This window comes from Aotus nancymaae, unplaced genomic scaffold, assembly GCF_030222135.1.
Source record: "Aotus nancymaae isolate 86718 unplaced genomic scaffold, 86718_ANA_hifiasm-v0.15.2.pri h1tg000016l, whole genome shotgun sequence".
Lineage (NCBI taxonomy): Eukaryota > Metazoa > Chordata > Mammalia > Primates > Aotidae > Aotus > Aotus nancymaae.
In genome coordinates, this window is record NW_026988428.1 from 35,819,021 (window position 1) to 35,837,478 (window position 18,458).

General features: G+C 43.9%; 1 protein-coding gene across 2 annotated transcripts in view; it reads left to right on the top strand.

The window, feature by feature from the left end:
- The window catches only part of ACVR1B (activin A receptor type 1B), a 41,487-nt gene that overhangs the window by 9,944 nt on the left and 13,085 nt on the right, over positions 1-18,458 (top strand). The window contains exons 2-5 of one of the 2 annotated variants that reach the window (XM_012450241.3): positions 9,882-10,121; positions 10,972-11,220; positions 15,972-16,202; positions 17,640-17,756. In XM_012450241.3, coding sequence (XP_012305664.3) covers positions 9,882-10,121; positions 10,972-11,220; positions 15,972-16,202; positions 17,640-17,756 — 837 coding nt within the window. The remainder of the gene's footprint in view (positions 1-9,881; positions 10,122-10,971; positions 11,221-15,971; positions 16,203-17,639; positions 17,757-18,458) is intronic. The other variant, XM_012450240.3, reaches the window with a different exon arrangement.

The window sequence follows — 18,458 nt, forward strand, 5'->3', positions numbered from 1 at the left end:
CTTGGGCACAGTTCCCCCTCTGCCCCTGAAATTACTAGGCTGAGCACAGTGCTATTTGCCAGATGCCATGCTAGATACCAGTGAGAAAATGGTGAAAAGTGAAAACTCACTTTGCGAGTTCGGAGATTCAGGAAGAAGACAGTTTGAAAAACATTGTAGGTTTTTTGTTTTTGTTATTGAGATTGTATTGTAAATGTTTTGCAAATAGGGATTTGTGGTAGTTTTAAATTGTGGTAAAATATGTATAATGGAAAATGTACTTTTAATTGTACAATTCAGTAGCATTAAGTACCTTCATAATGTGCAAACCATCACCACTAATCTATTCTTAATTTTTATTTATTTTATGTATTTATTTTTTTTGAGATGAAGTCTCGCTCCGTTGCCCAGGCTGGAGTGCAATGGCATGATCTCAGTTCACTGCAACCTCCGCCTCCCAGTTTCAAGTGATTCTCCAGTCTCAGCCTCCTGAGGAGCTGGGATTATGGGCATGTGCCACCATGCCCACCTAATTTTTTTGTGTTTTTAGTAGACACGGGGTTTCACCATGTTGGCCAGGATGGTCTTGAACTCCTGACCTTAAGTGATCCACCTGCCTCAGCCTCCCGAAGTGCTGAGATTATAGGCGTGAGGCACTGCGCCCAGCCAACATTTCATATACGTAGAATCTTAATATGTGGCTTCTTTCTTGTAATATAATGTTTTCAAGGTTCATCTATATTATAGCATATATCAGTAGTTTCTTTTTATGGCTGAATAATATTCCATCATAAATATACCACATTTTGTTTATCCGTTTATCATTTGATGGACATTTGGGTGGTTTGTATCTTTTGGTTATTGTGAATAGTACTGTTGAGAATATTCATGTACAAGTCTGTGGTTAAACACTTGTTTCAGTTATTTTGTTTATATGCCTTGGAGTAGAATTGCTGCGTTATAGGGTAATTCTAGGTGTAACTTATTAAGGAACCATCTTAACTTTTTCCCACAGGAGTTGTACCCTTTTATGTCCCTACTAGCAATGTGCCAAGCGTTCCAGTTTCTCTAAATCTTCACCAACACTTAACTAAGTTTCTTTTTCATTTTTTTATGGCCTTCCTAGTGGGTATGAAGTAGTATCTCATTGTGGTTTTGCTTTGCATTTGAATTTGCAATATATTAGAGATGATAATGTTGAACATCTTTTCATGTGCTTGTAGGCCATTTGTGTATTTGGAGAAATGTCCGTTCAGGTCCTTTGTCCAATTTTGTTGATTTTTTAAAGTTATTATGTTTTTTAGAGAAGGAGTCTTGCTCTGTCACCCAGGCTGGAGTACAGTGGTGTGTGTGCATAGTTCATCGCAGCCTTGAATTCCTGGAACTATTTAAGGAAATACACTGAATTTGATCTTGCATATTGGATGAAATTGAGTACAGAGTAAATTTCAAGTACTCTGGAAGAGGGAATACTTAGTCTTTTCTAGACTAAAAATGTGTGTGTGCCAAAATCTATGTACCTAATGGTGTTGGGGTTGGCGGAGGGGAGTGTGGAGGTGGAGGGAATGCCTACACAGGACCTGGAAAAGTAGAAGAGGAAAACAGTTTCAAAAAAAAAAAAAAGAATTAACATCACCAAAAGAGACAGCTGGAAGTTCTGTGCCTTGCGAGGGATGATAAGGATGGTATTCATTAGTTGTTGGTATTCTAGCCAGAAATTTGAGCCTGAATCAGATCAAACCTCTAGATGTAGCTAATAGCTTATAGAAAATAAGATATAATAGCTTGTATAATAGCTTATAGAAAATAGCTTACAGAGGAGGGAGGAACATGTTAAATGACACCTTGGAGAGTCAACCCAAAAAATCCGGAATATGGGAAGCTGCAGGACAAATGGCCTAGATTGTTAAACAGATAACTTACAAGGAAAAATAACAGCACAACGGGGAAACCTATAGATTAAAAGATATTTAGGAGATCTCTCAGCCAAGTACAGTCAAAGAACATCATTTAGATCTGGATTTTTATTTTATTTTTTTGAGCCAGAGTCTAGCCCTGTTGCCCAGGCTGGAGTGCAGTGGTGGAGTCACAGCTCACTTCAACCTCCTGGGCTCAAGCAGTCCTTCCACCGCAGCCTCCTGAGTAGCTGGGACAACAAGCGCATGCCACCATACCCAGCTGATTTTTTTTTACTTTTTGTAGAAACAGGGTTTCACTATGTTGGCCAGGCCAATCTCGAACTCCTGAGCTCAAGAGATCCTCTCACCTCAGCCTCCCAAAGTGCTGGGATTACAGGTGTGAGCCACCACACCTTCCTGGATCTAGATTTGAGCCAGCTGTTAAGTTTTTCAAAATAATAAAGGATTTTTGAACACTGAGTGGATATTTGATGATATTAGGGCCATGTCAGTTATTTTAGGTGTGATAATGATATTGTAGGAAACTCCAATTTAAAGTGTAACTTGCAGAAGATTCCAGTACCAATGACAAAATATTAAAGGCATTTAAAAACATTAAAGACATTAAAGGTTGGGCGAAACCTGCTAGAGAATCAGTGGCTGGTGCTAGTAGGAATATCTAGTATTTAATTGTACATTTAACTGTATAGGCACTTGGCTAAGAGCTTTATGTGTGATTATCTTATTCCTCATAGCCGCCCTATGAAGTTGATTCTCTTGTTTTCTCCATTTTCTAATTGGACAGCTGAGTCCAGTGAGCACCAGGATTTAAACTTAGGCTGTCTGACCTCAGAGCTGAGGCTGTTAATCACTATGTAATTATATCTCCCTAAAGGTGCTCTCAGTGATAGAGTAGGTAGCAGGGAAACTAAAAGAATTATTTCTGGCCGGGCGCAGTGACTCATTCCTGTAATCCCAGCACTTTGCAAGGCCGAGGCGGGTAGATCACCTGAGGTCAGGAGTTCGAGACCAGCTTGACCAACATGGCAAAACCCCGTCTCTACTAAAAATTCAAAAAATTAGCCGGGCATGATGGTGGGTGCCTGTAATCCCAGCAACTTGGGAGACTGAGGCAGGAGAGTAGCTTGAACCCGGGAGGCAGAGGTTGCAGTGAGCCGAAATCATGCCATTGCACTCCAGCCTGGGCAACAAGAGCAAAACTCTTTCTCAAAAAAAAAAAAAATTATTTCTTCCATTTGTATTGAGAAGCGTGCTATGGGAACACATAAGCCCAAATTATTTTGAGGTGGACAAGTTGCAGATGTTAAATACCTCTTGAGGTAGTTAAAGGTTTAAAACCAATCTTATATTCATAGTTGGTTTGTAATGAATGTTATTTTATTCTGAAGTTAAGTAGTGATAAATATATGGGATGTTTTAGACCTCATAAGTGGGTCTTTGTGGCAAATTGTATTTCCCAAATGACTGCCACTATATTTCCCATCCCACATGTTTTTCTTACTGTGTGACTATGACACTCCTTTCAACAGGTGGGGCCTACCCCTGTCCCTCCCTTGAATTTGGGTGGAGGCTTGACTGCTTTGATCTATGGTATATGGTGAATTTGGTGCTCTGTGGTGTCTAAGGCTAGGCTGTTAGAAGGATACAGTTTCTGCCAGGTTCGCTCTTTTTGGGATCTTGCTCTGGGGAAGGGCAGCTGTCATGCTGAGGAGGCTAAGCTAACCCACACAAAGGGATTATGGGTTGAACATCCCTAATCCAAAATGCTCCAAATTCCAAAATGTTTTGAGCACCAACGTGCTTGAAGGAAATGATCATTGGAGAATCTTGGATTTCAGATTTTCACATGAGGGATGCCCAGCCAGATGTATATGCAAATATTCTAAAATCCCCCCAAATCAGAAGTTTGCAGTATTTCTGGTCCCAACATTTTGGATAAAGGATGCTCATCCTGTACTTGGAGAGGACCACATCAAGAAGAATGAAGACCCCAGCCAACAGCCAGCATCATGAGCCAGATGCAAGTGTGAATAAGCCTTCAGATGATTCCAGCCCCCAGGCTTGGAGTCTTCCACCTGAAGCCCCAGACGTTGTGGAGTAGAGACAAGCTGTCCCTGCTGCCCTGCCCATGTTCCTGGCTCATAAAATCCTTGCATAGATTAAATGGTTGTTTTATGCTACAAGTTTTGGGGTAATTTATTATATGGCCATAGTAACTAGGAAAATATTATTTTTCCTCCCATCTCAAAGGACTTTCATGTTGTCGTCATAAATGGCCATTTTTTGAGCAGGTGTTTAGTGTGGACTTACTAGAATTCAGCCCTGGAGATACAAAAGTGAATGGAACACAGTCTGTTTCTTTAAATGGCACCATAGCCAGAACACTGTTAAATTGACCTGTTACTCCTGTCTGTAAAGAGATTTCCAAGGAGAACCTGGTTGCTACGCTGGTGGTACCTATAATAAAAGTTAGGGCCACTGAACCTAAGAAAGCATACTAACCACTAGAGAGAGGGTGGCAGGCAATATAGTTTCTCTAAAGTCCAGGCAAGCCAATAATTTGGAATTTTTTTACAGAGGTAAGTATGTGTGTGAATAAAGAGAAAGACTTGGTCTGGACTTTCAAAGACCCTAATAAAGTCTGTACAGGTAGTTATTTCAAAGTCACAAAGGGATTAAAGGAATTTACACTGTGTGTAAAGAACTATCTTAGCCAGTGTGGTGGGGTACACTTGTAGTCCTAACTACTGGGGAGGTGTAACAGGCTGTAACACACTAAATCCCTGGAGATGAACTGCAGGAAGACATGGTAAGGCTCTTTGGTCAGAAAACCAACAATGCATTTGATACGGGGAGGGTAAGAATGTGTTCAGAGTGATGTGAATGATATTTGTAGGGTGCTGAGTCTGATCACATGAAGGTGTACCTAGTGCGGCCGTGGCCCTCTGGCTCTGTGTGCTAGGCGTTGTCAGAAAGAGTGTGGTAGAATGCTGTGTGGTGTTGTGGGGTAAAGATAAGCTTAGAGCCTAGAGACCCGAGTTGGAGATGGTGCTCCATGGTTTTACTGGTTTACCACTTGTGAGCCCCTTAACTTCTCTGAGGCTTTACTGTCCATCAAGTGGGACAGCTATACCTGCCTCAGCCCCTGAGTTCCTCTGGGAATCACAGGAGAGAATGAATGTGAAAACTCTTGATACAATAACACAGCATAGCTATAAACAGTGTTTTGTTATGAGAAACAAACTGAAAACATCCTACCCAAATGTAAAACTGGTGTCTCTGATCCTGCAATCAGTTGTGTAGAGTTGTGCTTTTTGTTCTAGCCTGAAGAAACTGGAGGGGGTTGGGATAAGGGCCGGGGAGGAATAATTATTAGGCTATTCTTATTACTTTGGCCTGTCTGGTGAATTTCTCATCTGGAAGGAGTACTGAGAAGCAGTTTATGATCAGGTCATAAAATCACGAAGAGTAAGGGCAGAACTAGAAGGTTGCCCATTGAAATTTGAAAGAGTCCAGTCTAGCATACCTAAACAGGACAGTGCTCCACAAACAGTACTAAATTTATGAAATTTATTATCCACAGGTAGTAATTAAGTTAAAGTTCATAATTACTATAGCTTCAAAAAAGTTTTAGGTGCACTCCTGGACCTTCATCTGTTAGGACAAACTTGGATCTTGTGTGCTGTGCCTCTTCCCTTTCACAAGGGATGCCATCATGCTGCAGTCTCCCTGGAAAGGGTCTGAGGCGGGATATTGGGCTAAGTGGCCATGAGTCTGACCCTGTATGGCCATTTTTGAGAATTCTTAGCTGGGCTATGGCATCACTGAGTGGCCTGTCTTTTCTGAGACCCAGCTGTGTTAGGCGCCTCTATAATACGGAGCTAGACGGTCTGCCCAGGTTGGAACTTGTCAGCCTTACTCAAAACACAGCCTGTCTCATGAATCAAATTTGCATTTACATCCTACCACAAACCACCTTCGAATCATACTTTGGAACCATGTTCAAACCCTGCCAACGTGGTTTTGTCTTTAGTTTAAATTTGCCTAACTTGTTAATGACAAAAGTCTATGCTAGTAGGGGTTTTGTTCTGACCACTTCCTAACTTGGTCATGCAAGAAGTGATTATGTTACTTCTGTGATTTGTTTTTCTGAATTGTGTTATTTCTACTACGTAATTCTTCCGTCTTGGAATAAGGAGAGTTTTAGGTATGTGTTGTTTATATACATGGTGTGTAGAATTTTTAACCCGATGAGTCACTATGAAACAGATTCTAAGGGGCTGTTATCATTAGTCCAGATTTAGCTTATCAGAGAGAATTGAATTTAGTGTGTGTGATTTAATGAACTGAGGTTTACAGTAAATTTAGATGTTTTTATAATTTATCACTTTGTTTCAGTGGAAAATGAATGTTAACAGAGACTAGCCAAAATGTCTATCATTAAAAGATGTTTAGGAAAAAGCGTATAAAAGAAAACAGAATTGTCCAGTGTTCAGTCAGTGATCAAACAATGTAAATTTAAAAACAAAGCTACATTCAAACATAGCTGGAAAGGATTTTAGAGGTCGTATAGTTCAGTCACTTCTTTCTGGTTAATCGTGAGAAAAACAAGGTTGAAAGAGGTTAAATGACTTGGCCAAAGCAACTGGTTACTGGTATTGTTGAGGCTTGAATAGCAGTTTCTTACTTAAACTTGCCACTTCCTAATTTAGTGGTTAAGGAGACATTTTTACTTTGGTGGTGATTTTTGCTTTGTTTTTAGGTTTTACACTGAGAGGGGGGATTGATATTTATTGAATAGATACTAGTTAAGTACTTTAAAAAGTCTATTAGCTGGGCGTGGTGGCACATGCTTGTAGTTCCAGCTACTCAGGAAGCTGAGACTGGAGGATCCCTTGAGCCCAGGAGTTCAAGTCCAGCTTGGGCAACATAGCAAAACTCTGTCTCTTAAAAATAGATATATATTACTTCATGTGATTCTTACATAGCCCTGTGAAATAGTCATGTGCCGCATAACAGCATTTTGGTTAATGATGGACCACACTGTTATATGATGGTAGTCCCATAAGATTATAATGCTGTATTTTTACTTTACCTTTTCTATGTTTAGGTACAAATACAATGTTACAATTGCCTACAGTATTCAGTAGTTACATACTGTACAGGTTTGTAGCCTAGAAGCAAGAGGCTGCACCATGTAGACTGTGCCATCTAGGTTTGTGTAAGTACACGCTGTGAGGTTTACACAGCAACAAAATTGCCTAACGCTGCATGTCCCTGTTGTTAAGTGACAGATGACTATAGTTATTCACAGCCCCACTTTACAGATTAGGAAATGGGTGCAAGAAGGTTAATACCTTGCTCAAGGTCATGTGGTTAATATTAAAGCTGACATTTGAGCCTTTCTGACCTGTTCCCACTGTGGCTCCTAGTGATGGTAATTGTAACCTTTTCAGGGGAATGGGGAGCGGTGGTGGTTATCTTAAAAATATATCTTTTTCAGACTTCTCACTCTGTAAAATATGTAGTTAGACACAGATATGTGTAGAGTGGCCTTTCTCAGAGGACCCAGAGCACTTAGCAGATGCTTGGCTAATCTTCATACCATCTCTGTAAGATAAATAGTGTTTTCCTGTTGGGCAGTTGAGGCCCAGATAGGCTCAGGGACTCACCCCGCGCCTTATCACAAACCCACATGGCCCAGCCTCCAGTTCCGTTCTATGTCCTGTCTAGCATAGATTTCACCACTTTTGTTCTTTCCTGTCTTACACCAAGATTGTTTAAGTACTTCCCAAAAATAATGAGCCACGTGTGGGTGTGTTCGTTCTCCAGAATGAATCACTGTGAAAGAGGTTGTGAACTAAGGAGAGGAGCATAAATATCTGGAAGCAGAGGCTCCGGACTATTCAGTCCCTCTAATTGGTGGGCTATGGAGTGAGCGCTTTTCTGAAAGGCAACTGTGGGTTTGGGTTTGTGTGTCTCACTGTGCTCAGAATAGTCTTCTCTTGAAGTTGTTAATTTTCCCTTCTTGCTTCCCAAAATAGAACCAATGTTGTTCTCTTTGCTGGACATCACAACACAAATATTGAGAGGTATGCTCTCCACAGGGAACCTCTTTTAAAGTGCCTGAATGTCCCCACTGCCACAAAGGGGAATGAGAGTTAGCTTTCTTGAGTTAACAAGATTCCAGCATGAGTAAAAGAGGTTTGGATCAAGTATTCTGAGAGTTTCGGAAGTAAATGTAAAAGCAGAAAGAATAAGAGGGCGCAAATGAAGGTATTTGGAAGGAAAAATGAAGAGATTCCTTAGTCTTTTCTTGTGTGTCTAAATGGGTTAGAATAAAAATTCAGGAGAAATTTACTTTTAAAATCTATGATTTGGATCCTAGTCTAATAGGCATCTACTTTAAACGCTCTGCCTTTAAGAAATAACACTACCCAAACTCTTAAGCAAGAGGCTGCATGTTTTGGACTTTCTCCCAGAAGAAAGGGATCTGATGCAATATGAGAAAATACAACAGGCCATAAGTGAAGATCTGCACTGTCTACACTGTCTCTCCACCTGCCAGGGCTGCCTCCTTGGTTTCCTTGGGTGGGGCTAGCAAGGAATCGCCTCATTTATAGAAAGCCTGAGGAAGGAGGGGTTGGGCACTGAGATATTTAGAATCTGTCTTTGGATTTGAGAAGCCAAGAGATGCCGTTCAGAATATTGGAGGAAGAGACAAAGATAGACTATTTACAGCTAAATCCGTGAGTTATGACAGGGTAGCTTTTCATGGGACTGCCCATAAGTGTCTCATCTCTAGGGTCCATAGTGTGAACGCATTCCCATTTGTTATCCAGATAGTATTTACTTAGTGTGCAATCTGGGACTCGTATGGGCCGCACCACCTCCAGCCCCCAATGTGTGAGTGCTTCATTCAGCACTTCCAAGCCCCAACCTCAGTGATCTGGTGGGCAAAGCAACACTCCTGCCCATTCCAAGAGGTCAGAGCTAGGTTAGTCTCATGGGAGACAGTGTTGGGGAGAGCCAACTCCTGTCTGTGCTATTCTTGTTAGTTGAATAAATAAAGGATTTCAGATTCCGGGGCTGCTGAAGAGGGTTTCAGAGGCGCCAAATTCATTTGCAGTAATTTCCTGTCAAATGGGACACACTTATGTATGATACTTACCCAGCAAAACTCATTAATCCCAGAGGTGATTGTGTACACTGCCTATTTGAAAGAAATTACGTGTGTGTGTCTGTGTGTGTGTGCCTGTTTGCACGCATGTGCATGCTATCCAGGGGCCTTTCAGGATGGGTTAAGTGTATTGAGCACTTTCAATGCATTATCTCACTTAGTCCTCACAATAACTTCATGAGGGAGGCACTCAAGTTCTCTTCTTTGGAGGATATCCTTTTTGCCCCTTGTGAATGAGAGAGGCACCTGATTTGGACTAAAGGCAGGAGAACGATAATGGAGTGGTCAGGGAAAGCTTTTCAAAAGAAATGACATTTGAGTTGAATTTTGAAGGATTTGTAAGATGAGGCAGGAAAAAAGCATTGCAGCAAAAGAATGTGTGAGAGCATGCATGCTGCAGGAAGCCGTGGGTGTGCTTGGTTCCTGCTGGGGGAGATAGGGCTGGTGATGGCTCCAGGAACCCTAGGTGGCTCTGCATGAAGTGGGGGCAGCCCCACATTCTCCAAAACGAAGATGCTTTCCTCTTGTCAGGCATCTCGATTTGAAGAAAAGGTAGTTCCTCTGTCTCTCACGGGCATAAAGTAGAGCACTTAGAGGATAATGATGGAGCCTCAAAAGCCTTGTTTGTGAGCCAGATAAACAGGTGAAGTTGTGCCCAGTTAAAGATATCTTTTTGGCTCCATCTCCATAAAAACTCGGTTTTGGAACATCAAGTGTGCTAAGGGATTATATTCTAAGTTGGGAAAAGGACCTGGAAAAGATCACACCATTGATGTCAATGTCTGCTCCCCAATTTCCTGCAGCTCTGCTGTGTGCGTGCACCAACTGCCTCCAGGCCAACTACACGTGTGAGACAGATGGGGCCTGCATGGTTTCCATTTTCAACCTGGATGGGATGGAGCACCATGTGCGCACCTGCATCCCCAAAGTGGAGCTGGTCCCTGCCGGGAAGCCCTTCTATTGCCTCAGCTCGGAGGACCTGCGCAACACCCACTGCTGCTACACTGACTACTGCAACAGGATCGACTTGAGGGTGCCCAGTGGTGAGTGCACGCCCTTGTTGGACTAGTGGCTCAGCTTGGAGGGAGGGCACCACGTCGTTTGATTTTTTTTTTTTTTCTACTCTTTCCCAATCACTTGGTTTGACGATAAAGATGCCTTTTGGATGGATGTTTCCCAAGGTAACATAGGCTGGGATTTCTCAGGAGTCGCTTTTGTAGATTAGTGAGTGAGGAAGCAGATTTTCAAGTTAGTCCCATAGGTGCCAGCTGTGTTTTGGGTAGTGGCTGAGCAGCCATAGGCAGCAGTGAGGAGTGGAAGAACCAGGCAGGGATCCGTGGAAGATCCCTGCCTGGTTCTTCCACTGTGGGACAGATCCGGAAAGAGATGGCCCCAGAGCCGCGTGTATGGGACTCCTCGGGAAGGTGATGGTCAGATGTGAAAAGGAACCAGAATAGGAAAAGGCCAGTGACCAAAGCTGAGAAACACCACATACCACCCTTTTGCGAGTCTACCATTCAGGAAGTATTACTGCAAAGCCCACAGGAGAAGGAGAGAAACTAGAGCAGAGCTTGGAGGAGCTGTGGTGAGTTAAAGAGCAGAAACTGGTATCTGTGTAGGGGCCTGAGGTGGGGATAGTACCATGAAGTGATGTGAGATTACGAAGTGGGTTGTGGGTTTGACTGTGGGAAGGGGTGCCTTAACTAAAGAAGTTGGACATTTGAGAGCATCTAGGCAGACAGACTAGCCCAGGAAGATCAGAGAGATCAAAGGAGCCTGAACACATAGAAAGGGAAAAGGGTCTTTTTCACTCTTCACTTTGAGGGAGGTGTTTTTATTCTTTCTCTTGTTTTTACTCCTCATTCTTTCCCTCTCCTCTCTCGCTTGACCCAGGTCACCTCAAGGAGCCTGAGCATCCATCCATGTGGGGCCCGGTGGAGCTGGTAGGCATCATCGCCGGCCCAGTGTTCCTCCTGTTCCTCATCATCATCATTGTTTTCCTTGTCATTAACTATCATCAGCGTGTCTATCACAACCGCCAGAGACTGGACATGGAAGATCCCTCATGTGAGATGTGCCTCTCCAAAGACAAGACGCTCCAGGATCTTGTCTATGATCTCTCCACCTCAGGGTCTGGCTCAGGTACTGAGTTCTCCAGGGCGTCGTGTCTGTGGCTGGCTTTCATCAGTTTCCCAGCAGGATAGAGTGCTTATAAAGAAGGCTGGGGGCCCTGCCTTTGTTTCTACCAGCATTGAGTCATTTGGTTTCCTAGTTCCCCTTCTTTTGGAGTCTGACGTGTAATAAGATAAGATAATGGGTTCACTGAAACCTTCTCATTCCCTGGGATTCCCAAGGTCTAGTACACAATTATCCACTGCAGAAGCCCTGCCTCTCTAAGCTTTGCAACTGTATGTACATCTATTAAAATTCAGCTGGTTCCACCTGAGCAGTGGAGTGCTCAATTTCAGGGCCCCTTTTGAGAAACAGGAGTGTGCCAGATTCCTGTGAGGTGGTGACAGCTAATCATTGATCTCTGAGCAACCACAAGGGGAGTTTAAGGACATCCAGTAAAGCTTAGAGTTGGGATTTGGTGAATCATTGACTTATACCAGTTGCCCAAGGGTTTTTGGTGGGGGTTAAAATAAAGGCAGTGTGGGCCTCCAGCATAGCATCAGCACTATTTCCTGTACTACCTGTTATTGACCAAGTCTGTCTCAGATGAGGGAAATGAAACAAACACTGGACCTTGGCATAAGATGAGAATTTAGGATAAAGGGACTTGGGGTTGTTCAGGTGTCAAGGTATAGCTCATCTAGCTGTTAAATGTGAATATGAAAGCAAAATAATTTTTTTACCTTTTATTTGTATATTTATTTTGAAACAGAGTCTTGCTTTGTTTCCCAGGCAGGAGTGCAGTGGCGCAGTCTCCACTCACTGAAACCTCCGCCTGCCAGGTTCAAGCGATTGTCCTGCCTCAGCCTCCCTAGTAGCTGGGATTACAGGCATGCACCACCATGCCCAGCTAATTTTTGTATTTTTGGTAGAGACGAGGTTTCGCCACGTTGGCCAGGCTGGTCTTGAACTCCTGACCTCCGGTGATCCGCCTGCCTTGCAAAATAATTTTTTTAATGAAGAAAAACCATTATTTTCATGACAGTGGTATTTCATTCCTTTTTTTTTTTTTTTTTTTTAAATACGGTCTCACTCAGTTGCCCAGGCTGGAGTGCTGTGGTGCAATCACAGCTCACTGCAGCCTCAACCTCCTGGGCTCAAGAGATCCTCCACCTTAGTCTCCTGAGTAGCTGAGACTTTAGGCATGTGCCACCAAGCCTGGCACTTTTTAAAAAAAATTTTTGTGGAAGGTCTCACTTTGTTGCCCAGGCTGGTCTCAAATTCCTGGCTTCAAGTACATTCTTATAAAAGAAAAAAACAAAGATCACTGTTGCCATTCTAGCTAAAACACAGAGGATCTTATTTGTGGGAACTTTGCGTGTTTTTATGTATGTTTCCTTGACGTAGGACAAGACTATTGTTCTGTGGGGAAATTATGCCGTCAGTCATGCCCAGACATTCCTGCTTGACACAGGAATACTTTGAGCTGTGACATCTCCTGAATTTCAGTGGCTTTGCTTTTATTAAGCTCTGCAGTAGAGAGCACCAAAATGATGGATATATTTAAAAGCTGCATATTTTTAGAAACAGTAAAAATCTAGGGCTTGTTCCTTGTTGAAAGAGGTAGGACAATGGTTAGAACCTCCTGGCAGACTATAGGACTTGACTTGCTGCTAGAGGAGGGTAGAGTGGGTTTTCCCAAAGTCTTTTTAAGATCTGGAACAGCTGAAACAAGGGAAGGACCATGGTAGTTTAATCTTTTGGAGTAAAATGGTTAATAACTATTTCCCTCTGAGTGGTTTAGTATATTCTTCATTCAGAATGCACAGAAATTCCAAGGTGATAGGTTTCTAATGATGTGGTTTTCGAAGTGGTAAGTCCATGCTGCTCACATGACTTTCAATTCATTTGAATAAGTATATGCTGAATACTTTCTGAGTGATACAGTTTTAAACAGATTAAAAAGAGGCTGACCCAGGATTGGATAAGAGAGACAGGAATTGTTGGGAAGAGGCTCACAGGGGGAGGGTACGTTTAAAGGAGTCCTGAGGCTGGGTGGCCACATCTATAATCCCAGCACTTTGGGAGGCCTGGGCAGTGGTTCACTTGAGGTCAAGAGGTCAAGACCAGCCTGGCCAATGTGGCCAAACTGTGTCTCTACTAAAATACAAAAATTAGCTGGGTGTGGTGGCTTGCAGCTACTTAGGAGTCCCAGCTACTCAGGAGGCTGAGGCATAAGGATCGCTTCCAACCCCAGGAGGCAGAGGTTGCAGTGAGCCAAGATTGTACCGCTGTATTCCAGTCTGGGCAATAGAAAGCAAGACTGTCTTTAAAAAAAAAAAAAGGAGTCTTGGCTGGGCATGGTGGGGCACGCCTCTAGTCCCAGCACTTTGGGAGGTCGAAGCGAGTGGATCACCTGAGGTCAGGAGTTTGAGACCAGCCTGACTAACATGGTGAAACCTCATCTCTACTAAATACAAAAAATTAACTGGTGACACATGCCTGTAATTCCAGCTACTCTGGAGGCTCAGGCAGGAGAATTGCTTGAACCCTGGAGGCAGAGGTCGCAGTGAGCTGAGATTGAGCCATTGTACTCCAGCCTGGGCAACAAGAGTGAAACTCCATCTCAATAAAAAGAGCTTGGCATGGTGGCTCACACCTGTAATCCCAGCACTTTGGGAGGCCGAGGTGGGTAGATCACCTGAGGTCAGGAGTTCCAGACCAGCCTGAGCAACATGATGAAACCCCATATCTACTAAAAGTACAAAAATTAGCTGGGTGTGGTGGCGGGTGCCTGTAATCCCAGCTAATTGGGAGACTGAGGCAGGAGAATCGAATGAACCTGGGAGACAGAGGTTGCAGTGAGCCGAAATCATGCATTGCACTCCAGCCTGGGTGACAGAGCCATACTCTATCTCAAAAAAAAAAATGAAAAAAGGGAGTCTTGAAGAATGAGTTGGATTTTTTTTTTTTTTTTTTAAAGACAGAGTCTCACTAGTCTCACTCCGTAGCCAGGCGCCAGGCAGGAGTGCAGTGGCTTGATCTGGGCTCACTGCAACCTCCATCTCCCAGGTTCAAGCAATTCTCCTGCCTCAGCCTCCCAAGTAGCTGGGACTACAGGTGCGTGCCACCACGCCCAGCTAATTTTTGTATTTTTAGTAGAGACGGGTTTTGACCATGTTGGCCAGGATGGTCTCAATCTCTTGACCTCGTGATCCGCCCACCTTGGCCTCCCAAAGTGCTGGGATTACAGGCGTGAGCCACCGCGCACGGCCGAGTTGGAATTTTTAAGAGAGGCAAGAGGGCAGAGAACATTCCAGGCCAATGAAAATACCTTGAGTAAAAAGACTAAAAGGCATGAAGATCCACTGTATGTTTAAAGAACCTTTATGATAAGGAGACCAGCATGATGTGCTTGTGCTGGGGAAGGGATGGAGTGGGATGGAGTGAGAGGTGGGGTGGGAAGGTCAGGCTGGCCCAGGTGTAGAGGATCTTGAGGGCTGACCTTTATCTTATAGGTAAGGGGCTTCTACTGAAAGTTTCCATGTGGGAAATGAATGTTCATTTTTTTCCTTTGGAAGGAATTCTGGCAGTGGTGTGGAGGATGAATTCATTCACTGCCAGCCTTCTGTTGGGAAGGGTGGGGTGAGGGGGGGTGTGTGTGGGTGCGCAGGGCAAGAGCAGGCTGAGATGGGAGGCGAAAGACCTGTTGGAAATCTTTTAGAGAAGGTCCAAAAGTAGGACAGGCGGACGGGGATGGAGAGGCGGGGGCTAATTTGAGAAACACTTTGGTGGTTCTATACTGTTGTCATTAAAAGCATAGATTATAGAATCAGACAGTCCTAGATTTTAAGCCCTGCTTTGCCACTTACTGCTTGTATGAATTTGAATATTACATAACCTCCTCTTTGAGCCTTAGTTTTCTGGTCTATCAAATGGGGATGATAACAATGCCTTACCTTTCAGGTTATTTGGGGAAGTGAGATGATTTATGTAAAGCCTTTAGCATGGAGCCTAATACATAGTAAGCATGGAAGTTCCCATCTACCAGACCTAGGGATTAATATATCTATCTATTTGACTGGGGGTTGGGAGTAAGAGAGTTAAGAATCAGTTGTGATGGTAAGGGTGATTGGATACATAGAGATACATTGAATGAGTCAAATGAAGCACTGTTGAGTTTTATAAAGACAGTAAAGTAAATCTTAGAATAAGCACAGATAGTCCTCCATTCTACATCTGGAGTTCCGCCTGCGAGCAGAGCCTTGCTCTCTTTGGAGGTGGGAACCCATGGGCCTCACAGCACCGCCCTCTAGTGGCTAATAAGCAGAGAGGCCAGAAGGTGGTCCCCAGCACAGCAGCCCCCACTTTCATGTTCTCTGCCCTCTTTTCTTCCTCCACCAAAATAAAGCAGATGTGGGTGGATTGGCCCGTGGGTGGATTGGCCCACAGGTGGCTGGCTGAAGAGTTGGTAAATCTGGTCAAACGTTTACATTTGAGTCTATTGCCCATACTTATTGAGAGGAGAAATTGCTTAGATAAGGAGTAGCTAATCATACGCATTTCCCTTTTGTGTTCACTTGCTCCCCATCTCTCCGCCTGGCTCAGCCTGGTAGATTACCTAGAAATGTGCAGGGGCAGCAGCAGCTCTCCCTGGTTAATGGACCAGTATAGGATGAAGACACTGTATTAAGGGTCTTTCCATTGTGTCAGTGAGTGTGGGAGTTGCAAAATTTGTCAAATTTGCAATGTCAGGTTTCTTTCCATTCTTTGGTCCACAGGGTTACCCCTCTTTGTCCAGCGCACAGTGGCCCGAACCATCGTTTTACAAGAGATTATTGGCAAGGGTCGATTTGGGGAAGTATGGCGTGGCCGCTGGAGGGGTGGTGATGTGGCTGTGAAAATATTCTCTTCTCGTGAAGAACGGTCTTGGTTCCGGGAAGCAGAAATATACCAGACGGTCATGCTTCGCCATGAAAACATCCTTGGATTTATTGCCGCTGACAATAAAGGTAGGGCTGGGCTTGGATACAGCATTTCCAGATGGAGGATGCTGGAGAAAGTGCGTAGCTGTGGGACGCACAGCTCTGTTTGCCTTAATCATTGTAACTCATAGAAAGAGAACTTGAATACGGTCTTAGTTTCCACACTTTTCTTAAGGTGTGGAGCCTTTTATTCCATGAAAAGCTTATACAGAAATCCAGATTATCGAGCAAATAAGCCGTTCTTACACAGATAAACAAGATACATCCCCTCACCCTACCTGCTCAAGTTCTCTTTCTCAACATTCTCCCAAACCCGCCTCCAGTGTAGTCCCTGCAGGGGCTCCAATAAGCTTATTTTGGAAATCACTAGGATGGGCTGGGCGAGGTGGCTCAAGCCTGTAATCCCAGCACTTTGGGAGGCTGAGGCAAGCAGATCATCCGAGGTCAGGAATTTGTGACCAGCCCAGCCAACATGGCAAAATCTGTCTCTATTAAAAATACAAAAATGAGCTGGGCATGATGACACACGCCTGTAATCCCAGTTACTAGGGAGGCTGAGGCAGGAGAATAGCTGGAAGCCGGGAAGCAGAGGTTGCAGTGAGCCGGGATTGTGCCACTGTACTCCAGCCTGGGCAACAAAGTGAGACTCTGTCTCAAAAATCACTAGGATGATGAATTGTAGCCTCAACCCTGGCAGGAAAGGATAATGACAGAAAAGCCTGCAGTCCACCAAGTGTCACCTAGTGGCCTTCAGACTCCACTCTTGGTCAGTCCTGTCCCTGAAGATTCTTCTTTCCTTCTTCCTCCTTTTATTGCTTTAGTTTTTGAGTCTCTTATGTGCCAGGCACCTTCCTATGTTTGAAGACCTCATTGACTAGCAAAGGACAATGAGTAAGGGGGATTGGAGGAGGTAAACACGAGTTGTTCTGGTGAGCACAGACTGGGGCTGAGTCACACCTGAGCCTGATTGAGACAAAGATGGCAAGAGTTGATCAGAAAGAAAAACCTTCTTGCAGGGAAGGGCACTGCAGATGTGTGCAAAGGTGAGGTGTTTCGGGCCCTGAAAGTAACTTGGATGGCTGTGGGTGGAGAAGCTGGCAGAGGCCAGATTATGAGGGGCCTTTTTGAGAGGATTGTATTCCTTTCTGAAGATAGTGAGTAGTAATTAAAATTTCATTCGTTGATTCAATAACATTTATTGACTGCTGTGGGCCGGAACCTCTGTTGGCTACTCTGTTGGCTCATGACCTCACAGAGCTCCCAGGAAGAAGGGGACAGACACGTGGGCAAATAGTGGCACCCAGAGTGCAGAGAGGATGCCATGAGTGACTGGCTCACATTGTGGAATGGTCTCTCTAGCAGTTGTGACATAGCTTGCTCCTGTGGCACAGTGCAGTTTAGAAGTTAGTCTCTACAAAGACTACAGAATATGCTATTAGTTTTTCTTTCCTGAAACAACTGCAGACTCCTCATTCCTCACGTTGCTGTTGGAGGTTGTGGCCTCCACTGCCCCCAAGCTGAGGAGGCTTAGACTCCAATACAAGGGAGGAAGGGGAAGACAAGTGTTTTTACTCCCACTGAGTAAGCTGTTCCTTTTTAAAACACTATCACGTTTTGATAAAATTCAAATCTTACATGTATTTTTAAAGGATCAAATCGTATCCTCTCTTCGAACGTATTGGCCAGGTCCTCAGGACTTCGGGGCTGGTTAGAGTGTGAGAATCAGTGTGCTGGGTGGGCCCCTTGTTTGTAATGAGAGAAGCCAAGATGTGCGCATTCCCAGGATCCATTCCCTTATTGATTCTGGCAGCTTGTGTGAGCAGGGATCTGGCTCTCAAAACCCACATTAAGGCCAGGGAAGGGGAAAAATCGGACTCCCTTGTTCTTGCCTTTTTAACATAGTGTATAAATGGTATGGTACCCTGGAATCAGTGCCAGCCTGGAATTTTGGTGATTTCAACTCAATTTCCAGTCTTCCTATTGACAATGACGTGGCTTAATTTTATTCCTGGCTTTTGACTTTTGGTGTTTTTCTCCCTTCTCCTCTTCGCCTCCTTCCTGTTATTCCTAATGTAAAAGAGAAAATAAAGTGTATGCCTTCCACCTTCCATTGCTCCTCTGAAGGATGAGATGCCTCTCTGGGAATACTTGGAAGTGGGCTGTTCATGCACTGAAAAGCATTTTTTGGCCTGGAATACAATAATGCATATAGGAGATCTTGCCTACTCACAGAGGTACCATAGCCTAGTAAGAGCAACAGACTGAAAAGAAACATTACAGATG